Here is a 17,644-nt window from a genome sequence, read left to right as displayed (position 1 = left end):
TTTACAGCTACTAGGGGGAGTTGATTATTAGAGTAGATGAATATATTGACATATAATATTGTGTGTTCACAGCTACTAGGGGAGTTATTACTAGACACATAATTGATAAATATTGTGTGTTACAGCTACTAGGGTGAGTTATTACTAGACCGACATAATTGATAAATATTGTGTGTTACAGCTACTAGGGGAGTTATTACTAGACTGACATAATTGATAAATATTGTGTGTTACAGCTACTAGGGGAGTTATTACTAGACTGACATAATTGATAAATATTGTGTGTTACAGCTACTAGGGGAGTTATTACTAGACCGACATAATTGATAAATATTGTGTGTTACAGCTACTAGGGGAGTTATTACTAGACAGACATAATTGATAAATATTGTGTGTTACAGCTACTAGGGGAGTTATTACTAGACAGCTACTAGGGGAGTTATTACTAGACCGACATAATTGATAAATATTGTGTGTTACAGCTACTAGGGGAGTTATTACTAGACCGACATAATTGATAAATATTGTGTGTTACAGCTACTAGGGGAGTTATTACTAGACAGCTACTAGGGGAGTTATTACTAGACAGACATAATTGATAAATATTGTGTGTTACAGCTACTAGGGGAGTTATTACTAGACCGACATAATTGATAAATATTGTGTGTTACAGCTACTAGGGGAGTTATTACTAGACAGCTACTAGGGGAGTTATTACTAGACAGACATAATTGATAAATATTGTGTGTTACAGCTACTAGGGGAGAGTTATTACTAGAGACTGACATAATTGATAAATATTGTGTGTTTACAGCAGCTAGACAGCTAGGGGAGTTATTACTAGACTGACATAATTGATAAATATTGTGTGTTACAGCTACTAGGGGAGTTATTACTAGACCGACATAATTGATTAAATATTGTGTGTTTACAGTTACTAGGGGAGTTATTACTAGACAATATTGTGTGGTAAAGCTACCTAGGGGGGATGGTATCACTGACATAATTGAGATATTGTATTACAGCTACTAGGGGAGTTATTACTAGACCGACATAATTGATAAATATTGTGTGTTACAGCTACTAGGGGAGTTATTACTAGACCGACATAATTGATAAATATTGTGTGTTACAGCTACTAGGGGAGTTATTACTAGACCATGACATAATTGATAAATAATTGTGTGTTACAGCTACTAGGGGAGTTTATTACTAGACTGACATAATTTGATAAATATTGTGTGTTACAGCTACTAGGGAGTTATTACTAGACTGTATTACTAGACATAATTGATAAATATTGTGTGTTACAGCTACTAGGGGAGTTATTACTAGACTGACATAATTGATAAATATTGTGTGTTACAGCTACTAGGGGAGTTATTACTAGACCGACATAATTGATAAATATTGTGTGTTACAGCTACTAGGGGAGTTATTACTAGACTGACATAATTGATAAATATTGTGTGTTACAGCTACTAGGGGAGTTATTACTAGACAGGACATAATTGATAAATATTGTGTGTTACAGTTACTAGGGAGTTCATTACTAGACCGACATAATTGATAAATATTGTGTGTACAGCTGTAGCTACTAGGGGAGTTATTACTAGAGATAGACATAATTATTGATAAATATTGTGTATTACTAGCTACTACTAGGGGAGTTATTACTAGACTGACATAATTGATAAATGTTGTGTGTTACAGCTACTAGGGGAGTTATTACTAGACCGACATAATTGATAAATATTGTGTGTTACAGCTACTAGGGGAGTTATTACTAGACAGCTACTAGGGAGTTACCACTAGTACTAGACAGACATGATTGATAAATATTGTGTGTTACAGCTACTAGGGGGAGTTATTACTAGACTGACATAATTGATAAATATTGTGTGTGTTACAGCTACTAGGGGAGTTTGATTACTAGACTAGGAGAACATAAAATTGTTGATATAAAGTATTGTGTGTTACAGCTAACTAGGGGAGTTATTACTAGACCGACATAATTGATAAATATTGTGTTTCTGTGTTACAGCTACTAGGGGAGTTTATTACTAGACCGACATAATTGATAAATATTGTGTGTTACAGCTACTAGGGGAGTTATTACTAGACCGTGACACATTAATTGATAAATATTGTGTGTTACAGCTACTAGGGGAGTTATTACTAGACCAGCTACTAGACATAATTGATAAATATTGTGTGTTACAGCTACTAGGGGAGTTATTACTAGACCGACATAATTGATAAATATTGTGTGTTACAGCTACTAGGGGAGTTATTACTAGACAGACATAATTATTAGCTGATAAATATTATTGTGTGTTACAGCTACTAGGGGAGTTATTACTAGACTGACATAATTGATAATAAATTATGGTGTGTGTTACTAGCTACTAGGGGAGTTATTACTAGACCAGACAATAATTGATAAATATTGTGTGTTACAGCTACTAGGGGAGTTATTACTAGACCGACATAATTGATAAATATTGTGTGTTTACAGCTACTAGGGGAGTTATTACTAGACAGACATAATTGATAAATAATTGAGTGTGTTACAGTTACAAGCTAGGGGAGATTATTACTAGACTGACATAATTGATAAATATATTGATGTGTTGTAACAGCTACTAGGGGAGTTATTACTAGACTGACATAATTGATAAATATATGTGTGTTGTTAGTAGCTACTAGGGAGTTATATTGACTAGACAGACATAATTGATAAGACATAAATGTTACAGCTAGTTAAGTGTAATTACGCAGACCGACATAAATGTAAATATGGGTGTGTTACAACAGCTACTAGGGGAGATTGTATTAACAAGACTGACATAAATTGATAAATATTGTGTGTTACAGCTACTAGGGGAGTTAATTACACTAGACTGACATAATTGATAAATATTGTGTGTTTACAGCTACTAGGGGGAGTTATTACAGACCGACATAATTGATAAATATTGTGTGTTACAGCTACTAGGGGAGTTATTACTAGACTGACATAATTTATAAAATATTGTGGTGTACAGCTAACTAGGAGAGAGTTATTACTTAGAGCCAGACATAATTGATTGAAATAATTGTGTGTCACAGCTACTAGGAAAGTTATTACTCAGACCGACATAATTGATAAATATTGTGTGTTACAGCTACTAGGGGAGTTATTACTAGACTGACATAATTGATAAATATTGTGTGTTACAGCTACTAGGGGAGTTATTACTAGACTGACATAATTGATAAATATTGTGTGTTACAGCTACTAGGGGAGTTATTACTAGACTGACATAATTGATAAATATTGTGTGTTACAGCTACTAGGGGAGTTATTACTAGACTGACATAATTGATAAATATTGTGTGTTACAGCTACTAGGGGCGATTAGGTATTACTAGACCGACATAATTGATAAATATTGTGTGTGTGTTACAGCTACTAGGGGAGTTATTACTAGACTGACATAATTGATAAATATTGTGTGTTACAGCTACTAGGGGAGTTATTACTAGACCGACATAATTGATAAATATTGTGGTGTTACAGCTACTAGGGGAGTTATTACTAGACACAGCTACTAGGGGATATAAATATTGTGTGTTACAGTTACTAGGGGAGTTATTACTAGATACCGACATAATTGATAAATATTGTGTGTTACAGCTACTAGGGGAGTTGTTATCTTGACCGACAGGGAGTAATTGATAAATATGTTGTGTGTACAGCTACTAGGGGAGTTATTACTAGACAGACATAATTGATTAAATATTGTGTGTTACAGCTACTAGGGGAGTTATTACTAGACACTTACTAGGGGATAAATATTGTTGTTACAGCTACTAGGGGAGTTATAACTAGACATGACATAATTGATAAATATTGTGTGTTACAGCTACTAGGGGAGTTATTACTAGACCGACATAATTGATAAATATTGTGTGTTACAGCTACTAGGGGAGTTATTACTAGACCGACATAATTGATAAATATTGTGTGTTACAGCTACTAGGGGAGTTATTACTAGACTGACATAATTGATAAATATTGTGTGTTACAGCTACTAGGGGAGTTATTACTAGACCGACATAATTGATAAATAATGTGTGTTACAGCAATAGCTGCTAGGGGAGTTATTACTAGACTGACATAATTGATAAATATTGTGTGTTACAGCTACTAGGGGAGTTATTACTAGAGGGGAGACAGACATAATTGATAAATATTGTGTGTTACAGCTACTAGGGGAGTTATTACTAGACAGACATAATTGATAAATTATTGTGTGTTACAGCTACTAGGGGAGTTATTACTAGACATGACATAATTGATAAATATTGTGTGTTACAGCTACTAGGGGAGTTATTACTAGACAGACATAATTGATAAATATTGTGTGTTACAGCTACTAGGGGAGTTATTACTAGACAGACATAATTGATAAATATTGTGTGTTACAGCTACTAGGGGAGTTATTACTAGACAGACATAATTGATAAATATTGTGTGTTACAGCTACTAGGGGAGTTATTACTAGACTGACATAATTGATAAATATTGTGTGTTACAGCTACTAGGGGAGTTATTACTAGACTGACATAATTGATAAATGTTGTGTGTTACAGCTACTAGGGGAGTTATTACTAGACTGACATAATTGATAAATATTGTGTGTTACAGCTACTAGGGGAGTTATTACTAGACTGACATAATTGATAAATATTGTGTGTTACAGCTACTAGGGGAGTTATTACTAGACAGACATAATTGATAAATATTGTGTGTTACAGCTACTAGGGGAGTTATTACTAGACAGACATAATTGATAAATATTGTGTGTTACAGCTACTAGGGGAGTTATTACTAGACTGACATAATTGATAAATATTGTGTGTTACAGCTACTAGGGGAGTTATTACTAGACCGACATAATTGATAAATATGTGTGTGTACAGCTACTAGGGGAGTTATTACTAGACTGACATAATTGATAAATATTGTGTGTTACAGCTACTAGGGGAGTTATTACTAGACTGACATAATTGATAAATATTGTGTGTTACAGCTACTAGGGGAGTTATTACTAGACTGACATAATTGATAAATATTGTGTGTTACAGCTACTAGGGGAGTTATTACTAGACCGACATAATTGATAAATATTGTGTGTTACAGCTACTAGGGGAGTTATTACTAGATTGACATATTGATAAATTTGTGTGTGTTACAGCTACTAGGGGAGTTATTACTAGACAGACATAATTGATAAATATTGTGTTGGCTGTTATGACAGCTACTAATGGATAATATTATGTGTTACTGGGGAGTTATTACTAGAGACAGACATAATTGATAAATATATTGTGTGTTACAGCTACTAGGGGAGTTATTACTAGACCGACATAATTGATAAATATTGTGTGTTACAGCTACTAGGGGAGTTATTACTAGACTGACATAATTGATAAATGTTGTGTGTTACAGCTACTAGGGGAGTTATTACTAGACTGACATAATTGATAAATATTGTGTGTTACAGCTACTAGGGGAGTTATTACTAGACAGACATAATTGATAAATATTGTGTGTTACAGCTACTAGGGGAGTAGTTATTACTAGACTGACATAATTGATAAATATTGTGTGTTACAGCTACTAGGGGAGTTATTACTAGACAGACTGACATAATTGATAAATGTTGTGTGTTACAGCTACTAGGGGAGTTATTACTAGACAGACATAATTGATAAATATTGTGTGTTACAGCTACTAGGGGAGTTATTACTAGACCGACATAATTGATAAATATTGTGTGTTACAGCTACTAGGGGAGTTATTACTAGACTGACATAATTGATAAATATTGTGTGTTACAGCTACTAGGGGAGTTATTACTAGACTGACATAATTGATAAATATTGTGTGTTACAGCTACTAGGGGAGTTATTACTAGACTGACATAATTGATAAATATTGTGTGTTACAGCTACTAGGGGAGTTATTACTAGACCGACATAATTGATAAATATTGTGTGTTACAGCTACTAGGGGAGTTATTATTAGACCGACATAATTGATAAATATTGTGTGTTACAGCTTACTAGGGGAGTTATTACTAGACAGACATAATTGATAAATATTGTGTGTTACAGCTACTAGGGGAGTTATTACTAGACTGACATAATTGATAAATATTGTGTGTTACAGCTACTAGGGGAGTTATTACTAGACCGACATAATTGATAAATATTGTGTGTTACAGCTACTAGGGGAGTTATTACTAGACTGACATAATTGATAAATATTGTGTGTTACAGCTACTAGGGGAGTTATTACTAGACCGACATAATTGATAAATATTGTGTGTTACAGCTACTAGGGGAGTTATTACTAGACTGACATAATTGATAAATATTGTGTGTTACAGCTACTAGGGGAGCTATTACTAGACAGACATAATTGATAAATGTTGTGTGTTACAGCTACTAGGGGAGTTATTACTAGACTGACATAATTGATAAATATTGTGTGTTACAGCTACTAGGGGAGTTATTACTAGACTGACATAATTGATAAATATTGTGTGTTACAGCTACTAGGGGAGTTATTACTAGACTGACATAATTGATAAATATTGTGTGTTACAGCTACTAGGGGAGTTATTACTAGACTGACATAATTGATAAATATTGTGTGTTACAGTGTGTTACAGCTACTAGGGGAGTTATTACTAGACAGCTACTAGGGGAGTTATTACTAGACAGACATAATTGATAAATATTGTGTGTTACAGCTACTAGGGGAGTTATTACTAGACTGACATAATTGATAAATATTGTGTGTTACAGCTACTAGGGGAGTTATTACTAGACAGACATAATTGATAAATATTGTGTGTTACAGCTACTAGGGGAGTTATTACTAGACCGACATAATTGATAAATATTGTGTGTTACAGCTACTAGGGGAGTTATTACTAGACCGACATAATTGATAAATATTGTGTGTTACAGCTACTAGGGGAGTTATTACTAGACTGACATAATTGATAAATATTGTGTGTTACAGCTACTAGGGGAGTTATTACTAGACTGACATAATTGATAAATATTGTGTGTTACAGCTACTAGGGGAGTTATTACTAGACTGACATAATTGATAAATATTGTGTGTTACAGCTACTAGGGGAGTTATTACTAGACTGACATAATTGATAAATATTGTGTGTTACAGCTACTAGGGGAGTTATTACTAGACTGACATAATTGATAAATATTGTGTGTTCGTTACAGCTACTAGGGGAGTTATACTAGACAGACTGACATATTGATAAATATTGTGTGTTACAGCTACTAGGGGAGTTATTACTAGACTGACATAATTGATAAATATTGTGTGTGTACTAGGGGAGTTATTACTAGACAGCTACTAGGGGAGTTATTACTAGACAGACATAATTGATAAATATTGTGTGTTACAGCTACTAGGGGAGTTATTACTAGACCGACATAATTGATAAATATTGTGTGTTACAGCTACTAGGGGAGTTATTACTAGACAGCTACTAGGGGAGTTATTACTAGACCGACATAATTGATAAATATTGTGTGTTACAGCTACTAGGGGAGTTATTACTAGACTGACATAATTGATAAATATTGTGTGTTACAGCTACTAGGGGAGTTATTACTAGACCGACATAATTGATAAATATTGTGTGTTACAGCTACTAGGGGAGTTATTACTAGACTGACATAATTGATAAATATTGTGTGTTACAGCTACTAGGGGAGTTATTACTAGACCGACTTAATTGATAAATATTGTGTGTTACAGCTACTAGGGGAGTTTATGACTAGACCGACATAATTGATAAATATTGTGTGTTACAGCTACTAGGGGAGTTATTACTAGACCGACAAATTGATAAATACTAGACAGCTACTAGGGGAGTTATTACTAGACAGACATAATTGATAAATATTGTGTGTTACAGCTACTAGGGGAGTTATTACTAGACAGACATAATTGATAAATATTGTGTGTTACAGCTTACTATTGGGAGTTATTACTAGACCGACATAATTGATAAATATTGTGTGTTACAGCTACTAGGGGAGTTATTACTAGACTGACATAATTGATAAACATTGTGTGTTGTTAGAGCTACTAGGGGAGCTATTACTAGACCGACATAATTGATAAATGTTGTGTGTTACAGCTACTAGGGAGTTATTACTAGACTGACATAATGATAAATATTGTGTGTTACAGCTACTAGGGAGTTATTACTAGACTGACATAAATTGATAAATATATTGTGTGTTACAGCTACTAGGGGAGGTTATTACTAGACTGACATAATTGATAAATATTGTTGTGTGTACAGCTACTAGGGGAGTTATTACTAGACAGACATAATTGATAAATGTTGTGTGTTACAGCTACTAGGGGAGTTATTACTAGACTGACATAATTGATAAATGTTGTGTGTTACAGCTACTAGGGGAGTTATTACTAGACTGACATAATTGATAAATATTGTGTGTTGTTACAGCTACTAGGGGAGTTATTACTAGACATGACATAATTGATAAATGTTGTGTGTTACAGCTACTAGGGGAGTTATTACTAGACTGACATAATTGATAAATGTTGTGTGTTACAGCTACTATGGGGAGTTATTACTAGACTGACATAATTGATAAATATTGTGTGTTACAGCTACTAGGGGAGTACTATTACTAGATTACTGACAACATAATTGATAAATATTGTGTGTTACAGCTACTAGGGGAGTTATTACTAGACTGACATAATTGATAAATATTGTGTGTTACAGCTACTAGGGGAGTTATTACTAGACCGACATAATTGATAAATATTGTGTGTTACAGCTACTAGGGGAGTTATTACTAGACCGACATAATTGATAAATGTGTGTGTGTTACAGCTACTAGGGGAGTTATTACTAGACCGACATAATTGATAAATATTGTGTGTTACAGCTACTAGGGGAGTTATTACTAGACTGACATAATTGATAAATATTGTGTGTTACAGCTACTAGGGGAGTTATTACTAGACCGACATAATTGATAAATATTGTGTGTTACAGCTACTAGGGGAGTTATTACTAGACCGACATAATTGATAAATATTGTGTGTTACAGCTACTAGGGGAGTTATTACTAGACCGACATAATTGATAAATATTGTGTGTTACAGCTACTAGGGGAGTTATTACTAGACCGACATAATTGATAAATATGTGTGTTACAGCTACTAGGGGAGTTATTACTAGACCGACATAATTGATAAATGTTGTGTGTTACAGCTACTAGGGGAGTTATTACTAGACCGACATAATTGATAAATAATGTGTTTTACAGCTATAATACTAGGGGAGTTATTACTAGACTGACATAATTGATAAATATTGTGTGTTACAGCTACTAGGGGAGTTATTACTAGACAGCTACTAGGGGAGTTATTACTAGACAGACATAATTGATAAATATTGTGTGTTACAGCTACTAGGGGAGTTATTACTAGACTGACATAATTGATAAATATTGTGTGTTACAGCTACTAGGGGAGTTATTACTAGACCGACATAATTGATAATATTGTGTGTTACAGTACTAGTGGAGTTATTACTAACAGCATAATTGATAAACATTGTGTGTTACAGCTACTAGGGGAGTTATTACTAGACAGACATAATTGATAAACATATTGTGTGTTACAGCTACTAGGGGAGTTATTACTAGACAGACATAATTGATAAATATTGTGTGTTACAGCTACTAGGGGAGTTATTACTAGACAGACATAATTGATAAATATTGTGTGTTACAGCTACTAGGGGAGTTATTACTAGACTGACATAATTGATAAATGTTGTGTGTTACAGCTACTAGGGGAGTTATTACTAGACAGACATAATTGATAAATGTTGTGTGTTACAGCTACTAGGGGAGTTATTACTAGACCAGACATAATTGATAAATAATTGTGTGTTTACAGCTACTAGGGGAGTTATTACTAGACAGACATAATTGATAATACATTGTGTGTTACAGCTACTAGGGGAGTTATTACTAGACTGACATAATTGATAAACATTGTGTGTTACAGCTACTAGGGAGTTATTAGTAGACAGACATAATTGATAAATGTTGTGTGTTACAGCTACTAGGGGAGCTATTACTAGACAGACATAATTTCACCACAATGACCCGCTACATCAGCAGTCCAGATAACCTTAAACTGATGATGAACATGCTGCGGGAGAAAAGTCGTAACATCCAGTTTGAAGCCTTCCATGTGTTCAAGGTTTGTAAATACTTGAAAAATATTTGACAGTTTTAAGTTACCTAACTGACGTTGGCTCAATCATCCGGTTATTGTGACAATATAATTAAAATTAGACTTGTAATTCCGCTCCCACTAAGATACTCTACGTTACGCTTCAAAGTAGAGTATCGTAGTGGGAGCGGAATTACAAGTCTAATTTTAATTAGATTGGTTATTGTGATGTCGTATTTTGAGATGATTTAAGACGTCAGTCACATCACAGTCGTTTGAAAATGGCACTTTTTGTTCTTAGCCAGTGTCGTTTAAGTATTTCAAATTCCCCTGTATTAAAAATTTAATGATTTAGAAATTTAAAATTACTAAAAAAATATCTGCATGATAATATGCTCTATCTGAACATGTAATGATGGTAACATAACATTGTTGGCCATTTGCTGATAAATTATATTTAGCTGAATTGATTTTTTACGTTATCATTGAAAACCAAAACTCTTCATGTCCATCTACAATTCTTGGTGGTAGTGACAGGATTCAATGTTGTCATCATCACTAGATTACCAAACAAATTGCTTCTTTTTGTAGTTAAAGACTGTCATAATTGTGTCACATATGATAAAGATGATATTCATCAACAAATTTCTAGCTCATGCCAGTACTTATTTGAAGAAAAGATAACTTAGGTAGGTAAGTCTTAGATTGTTCTATTTTCATTTTCAATAGTTTTATAGTTTTTGTTCTAATGTTTTTTGTTATTTTCAGGTATTTGTAGCTAATCCTAACAAGCCAAAACCTATTCTGGATATACTGTTACGAAACAAGGAACGCTTAGTAGACTTTCTTACCAAATTCCACACTGAGAGGTCGGAGGACGAACAATTCATTGACGAAAAAACATATCTTATCAAGCAAATCACAGAACTGTCTGGTCCTAATGATCAGATGGAGGTGAAATGAGGGGTCACCTGTAGTGGAGCCATTAGATAATGTGAGTGACCACTCCAGATGCAATGTATAAACTATAAGTGGTTACTATAGGTAATAATGTATATCAGATACAGCTACTGTACAATGAACTGCCACGAGAGGTCGCCGTGGTCGTTAATATGTTAGAACACAAGAACTCTCTAGTGTATGTAGTATTGTACTCTATATACATGTGTTACAAGGAGCAGTTTGTCACACTGTAGATCTTATAAATCATTCTCTACAGACCTCTGCGGTAAATGTGATTCTCCAAATGCTGTACAAATTATGTGGGCTATTCAGCCAAATCAACGGACATTGACTAATTGCTATATATATTATTCCAGAGGAAAGGAAACTCCGAATGCTTTCACAAACACAAGTTTCCCTGAGTCAGCTGTAGGCTTTGATAGCTACCATCATACATTGATTATGTTGACCTTGATGTTATCTTTAGATTTTGTGATGACCTGTTCTTTAAATTATTATACCATTTTCACTCAAATTCTTTTAGATTCAAATATTTTTCAGTTGTCATAATTTACTATTTTCTTCTTCAGGTCATGATCATAGTACCCCATCTTTATGTAATTAGCTGCAATATTGTATCTCTACACATGTAAAAACGTCTATAGACTGGTAATGATGTTGTCAGCCAAAATGCAAAATAGGCTGGGTTTGTTCTAGATAATGTAAATGTGTGACTAAACTATATTTATACACACAAAAAAATATTTCAATAGTATAATAGAGAATAGGTAAAGTTTGTACATGTCATTGGTAATGCCATTCAGTGTTAGCTAATCTAATGTGTGGTATAATAAACAAAGTATACACAGGACGAACATATCACTAGTCTTATCGGTATATAGGAGAGTTCAACAGTGATACACTCAATCATTTAAGTAGGAGATATTAATATTTCATGGTAATTGAAGATCAATCTAGACTATTAAGTGAAAAACATTTTTCCCTTTAAAAACATGTTTGTTTCGATCAAAATTTTGTTCATCTGTGAGATATTTTAGTACATTGTGTATTGGGTTTAGAATCGCCATGAAAATGGGCGGTATACACCGCCACATTCACTGTAGATAATAAAACAATTATGATTTACTATTATAGATACTACTAGTTAATTATGCAGAAATGTAACTCAAGTCTACTGTCTCCAATGCGTTTATTTTAAGAGGTTTTCAATTTGTATTATAATTGCATTGAATTAATATATTGGAATAGTAAATTTTATTTGAAATATATGTAAAGAGGTTTCCAATTTGTATTGTGAAATATGTTCCAACAAAAATATTTAATTGATCAAAGTAATCATGCTATGATAAATATAAACAAACAGTAGCATATGTTTGTTTTGGTTGTTCCAATATTGGTGGGACCTGTAGCACTAGTTTGATATATACTGTATGATGTGTATTGTATTTTAACATGCATAATCCAGTAAAGATAGCCAATGATGTAGCTATTTGTATGTGATGTTTGGTTACCAATGATGTAGCTATTTGTATGTGATGTTTGGTTATGTGGAGTGTGAAGTTTGGCCACACTCTTTTGTATATTGAGATATTTTCAGGAAACTCTTTAATGTGAAGCACCTTAGTAAGGCTATGAAAGCAATGTATGTGAAATCCAAATCAATAAGCGTAAGATATTCATATACTTTCAATTAGTTCTTGTTTGGCTATCTGCAGACAAGTTTTGTACCAGAGTTAACTCCCCTTTATTCACCCTGTTTTTAGTAGGTAGATTGAGGTGTTGGACAGGCAGGAGATTACTGGGGATAATGTAACAGGAAGTAGGTGTTCATGTGGTTTACCTTTTAACTTTAATTGGTAGGATTTTGCAAATTTTAACATTATCCAAAGTAAGATTATCCATTTTCCCTATAAAAAATAGGATTGAACTAAATTTTGAATATTTGCAAACTAGAAATTTAACAAGTAAATTTAGGGAATTTGTATTATACACTATTTTTTTTTTTTTTTTTTTTTTATTCCGTAAGCTTTTCTGTTAGTATATTTGTGGGGAAATTATGGAGAATCGACATTTCAGTGCAGAAATTTTATCTCAGGGATGGATATGGTAAAGTTACTCTTCTTTTCCATTGTTATAGCTACTACCAAAGCAGTACAACAAAGCTAAAAGCACAAATTAAGTTTTCTATATAATGAGATTAATCAGTTAATCAACTTTGTATTTTTTTCATTGTCTGACCTTAGATATATATGTTATAAGATTATTTTAAAATTTATTTCTGTTTTGATTCCGGAATTGAATCTGCTAAAGCAAACCAGTTCAGTTCTTTGTATTTGTCGCATCTATCTAGGTACAGAGTTAAGCTTGCTTCTTTTGCTTTAAAGGGACAAAGTAAACGAAGATTCCCAACATCAGCTTTCAAATTTATGATAGCTTGTTTTGATGTTTTAGGACTGGCAACAGAATCTGATGTACTGTGGACATTACCTTCCAGGTAGATTTGTGATATCTGATTAGTGCTATTAAAGGATTGAGGAATGCTGCTGATATGTACTATAGGTTACACAGAAGATTAAACACATATAAAGATATCTTTGTACAATATACATGTTTATAACAAATTTATGGTTATGATGTAGAACTTTTAATTAACCATCAATGTTCCTATATTATTTGTATTACAAACTGTGTTTACAACAGTAATTCTGTGGGTTTGTCATCCGAGTATGATTTTAACTGAAACTTGTGTTACTGATTCAGACAGGTGTGGTACATATGTTCATATAGCTACATGTATATGACATAATAATACACATGTTTAATGTTTTTGTGAATGAGTGTCAGAGTAAGTAATATTGACAGGAGTTTTCTCTTTTTCACATTGATGTTAATGTGAAAAAGTTTCAAGTATAAAAAGCTTGCCTCCTAGTATTTTGGATGTCATGTTATGATAAAATTGTGCGTTTTCTTTTTAAATCTTTATTGTTGTAATAATGCTGGCAATTCGACTTCAGCAATTCAATACAAAAATAAATGGATTGAGCAAAAACCACTTATTCTGCTTAATCAGTATTCAGTCAACACAACAATAGAAATCTCTCATGGTCACTCAAATGTAAGGGAGGTAACACTATATGTACTTTAATAAACAATTTTTTATGGTTTAGGAATGTTCAGGTCGAAACCTGAAATAGGTTCTATGGTATTCAAAAAGAGAAAGAATTTGTCAGAACCACTTTAACATGTCCTGGCTCTAGATACCATACATGTACAATGTATCTGATAATTACATGTACCGTTTATAGGTTTCCTTCGACCTGAGGAATGCACACTTCATTTATTCATTGACAAGATGATTACATACCATTCCAATATTCAACAAGTCTTTGAGTAAACAAAAAAATACCTATGTACTGTAAGGTTTTTGAGTAATTCATAGTTAGTCTATGCTTATGATATAAGTGAAGTGTATTTGTATCCATAATCAGAGAGTCTGAAAAAAATCCTAACAATTTTGTAACTTGAAAATTATTGTTCACAAACGGTGCATTATGGATGGAAACCAATCCATTGATAATATGTATTACAAAGTATACACATTAATCATACTAAAAGCAGTTTTTTTGTTAGTAATTGCTAGACTGTTTCAGATTTTGTTGTGTATATTTTGCTCCCTTGTTTGTTTTTTTCCTTTGTATATTAATTTTGTGCATGTAAGTTGATCAGGATTTCGTATTTAGTGCTGTAATGTTAATATTTGCAAAGAAAACATTTATCTGTGTATTCTATATACCATAAAATACAAAATCATATGTATAGTGTATACTCACCATTCTTTTCCAATTGTATTTATTAACATGTTGAGGGTTGTATTCTGATTGAGAAAACTTATCTCCATTCTAATTGTCAGATGTAGTCCATCTTGATAACAGCAAATGTAATGTTGAGGAGTTACTTCCCCTGTCTAAGCAGCGACAGCGGGGTTATAATTCAATTGTGTACCATGTACAAGGTTCTTACAATCACATTCTACAGCTTGCTGTGTTAGACCACATATTAGGTTCATTTGACCATAACAATTTTCTTTTGTTTTATTGATTGCATATTCACTAAATTTAATTACACAAAAGAAAATAGCCAGTCATTTTCAGACAGCTGAGGATATCTGTGAGGAGGATGGATATACTTGTTGTGACTGTTACCTGTATACTGATCATTCCAGTACAAACAGAACTTACCACTAGGATCTGATGTATAAGCTCTTAATGACAGTGTAACTTTGTTAGTGTTATACCCATATGTAAATTATCCTGTATCAGAAACACACAGTTGATCAGTTGTTTTTATTTCAATGTTATATTTTGAATCACCATTTGTAAACAAATACCATATATCTAGTAGCACAAGTATGTCCATGTTGATTTTATCATGCATTTCTAATTTACATTACCAACAGATAGAGTAAATTCATATTTCACTGATCAGTGGTATTATCTTGGCCTTCTGAATTCCCTGCATTGAAAATAAAGAATAAACAATAACTATCAGGTCTGTGTCCAATTCAAAATTAATGATTCAAAAGGAAATGCAGTTTAAAGGTTTCAACTAAAGTTATAAAGAGGGAGTCATGAATCAGGTAAAACACTTAAAATCTGTTAACAAAAAAAACGATAAATAAAAAAGCATTAATTCTGTATCAATATTCATCATGCTACCATTAAATCACAGTATGTTTTAAAGAGTTTAAAAGTATCATGATTGAGTTATTTTATATTTAATTGCCTTCTTATTTTATCTAAAATAAGGTGCTTATGTCCCTTCTGCCCTGCTGTTGTCTGAATGCATTTTAATTTTGGACCTGCTGGGTTCTATACTGTACAGCTAGCTGCTAACAGAGCAGCATAAAATCACAATTAGAAAATTGATAGCACAATAGCAACGTTATATAGTTTTTTCTTGCTTTTTTTTGTTTGAAAATAATTTTATAATTTTAGTATCTGATAAATGGTTCTAAAACAAAGAAGTAATCTTCTTACTAAATAGTTTAAATTGACAAGATATATATGGGACATCATCACTCAAGACAATGTTGTTCTGTGAATTTTTTTTGTTGGTACCCTAATTATCGTGACATGCTTTGTAGTTATTATGGACTTCTTTGAAGAATTATTTCATTTACTCATCAAATATGGAAACCTATTATTTTCAAGCTCATATACAAAATTTCTTAATTTGTGATTAAAATTCTGTTTATTATTTAATCTACTTGATTACAAGCAAATTATAAACACAAATTTATCATTTTGTAAATTCATTAAAACATATATGTGTTGAAGCATAAAAGAAACTGAGGATTTAAATTGAGATATTCTAAGAGGCATACATTGGAAGTTCTGAGTTAAGGTTAATTAATCTAGAGAATTCCAAATAAAACATCAACTTTCAAATTTTGTATTTAACAAAGTCTGTAATATTAAATTAATTTTAAAAGGCAATTCTAAAACAGCTAGAGTGTTATCAAAGTAAATCTAAAATAATCTGTATAATTTCTCAGTTTAAAATTTAAAGAAACTGGATGTTCATTGAGAACAGAAATCTATATTTCATTGTAAACAATTCTATAGTTCACACACGTTTTTATATTCTATGTATTTCACAGTGTTTTGTTTCTCAACAAACAGAATAAAATCATTGGTATGGCCATTTGATTATGTTTCCAGCAATCAACAAAATAGACATTAAAAAACGGGATAACAAATTTCATTGGTGGTGTTGTTGTTGTTGTCAGTTTTTGACTGTGACCATTCTTGACCTCCATCGTCTGCTAACTATCACTGGTTCACTACACAGTATACCAGAGTGTATCAAGGGGAGGTAACTTTGACACTGGTAACTTCGGTTTTAAACACCTGAAAATCTTCAGAAACCTAAAGATATGATCCGTCCGTCTGCAGCACACTTAGAAGGGGCTATATCTGTCCGTCTGCAGCACACTTAGAAGGGCTTTATCTGTCCGTCTGCAGCACACTGAGAAGGGCTATGTCTGTCCGTCTGCAGCACACTGACAAGGGCTATATTTTTCTGTCTGCAGCACACCGAGAAGGGCTATATCTGTCCGTCTGCAGCACACCGAGAAGGGCTATATCTGTCCATCTGCAGCACACTGAGAACGGCTATATCTGTCCATCTGCAGCACACTGAGAAAGGCTATATCTGTCCATCTGCAGCACACTGAGAAGGGCTATATCCTCTGTCCGTCTGCAGCACACTGAGAAGGGCTATATCTGTCCTCTGCAGCACACTGAGAAGGGCTATATCTGTCCGTCTGCAGCACACTGAGAAGGGCTATATCTGTCC

The 17,644-nt window shown here is 33.1% G+C and overlaps 1 protein-coding gene across 1 annotated transcript in view; it reads left to right on the top strand.

The window, feature by feature from the left end:
- The window catches only part of LOC138308087 (protein Mo25-like), a 38,857-nt gene extending 21,807 nt beyond the window's left edge, over nucleotides 1–17,050 (top strand). The window contains exons 6-8 of the mRNA XM_069249036.1: nucleotides 10,208–10,351; nucleotides 11,093–12,488; nucleotides 12,565–17,050. Coding sequence (XP_069105137.1) covers nucleotides 10,208–10,351; nucleotides 11,093–11,287 — 339 coding nt within the window. The 3' untranslated portion in view covers nucleotides 11,288–12,488; nucleotides 12,565–17,050. The remainder of the gene's footprint in view (nucleotides 1–10,207; nucleotides 10,352–11,092; nucleotides 12,489–12,564) is intronic.
- The last annotated feature ends 594 nt before the right edge of the window (nucleotides 17,051–17,644 follow it).

Source organism: Argopecten irradians, chromosome 14 (assembly GCF_041381155.1).
Source record: "Argopecten irradians isolate NY chromosome 14, Ai_NY, whole genome shotgun sequence".
Classification (NCBI taxonomy): Eukaryota; Metazoa; Mollusca; class Bivalvia; order Pectinida; family Pectinidae; genus Argopecten; species Argopecten irradians.
Note: the sequence above shows the minus strand (reverse complement) of the source record. Positions and strands in the feature narration are given on the sequence as shown.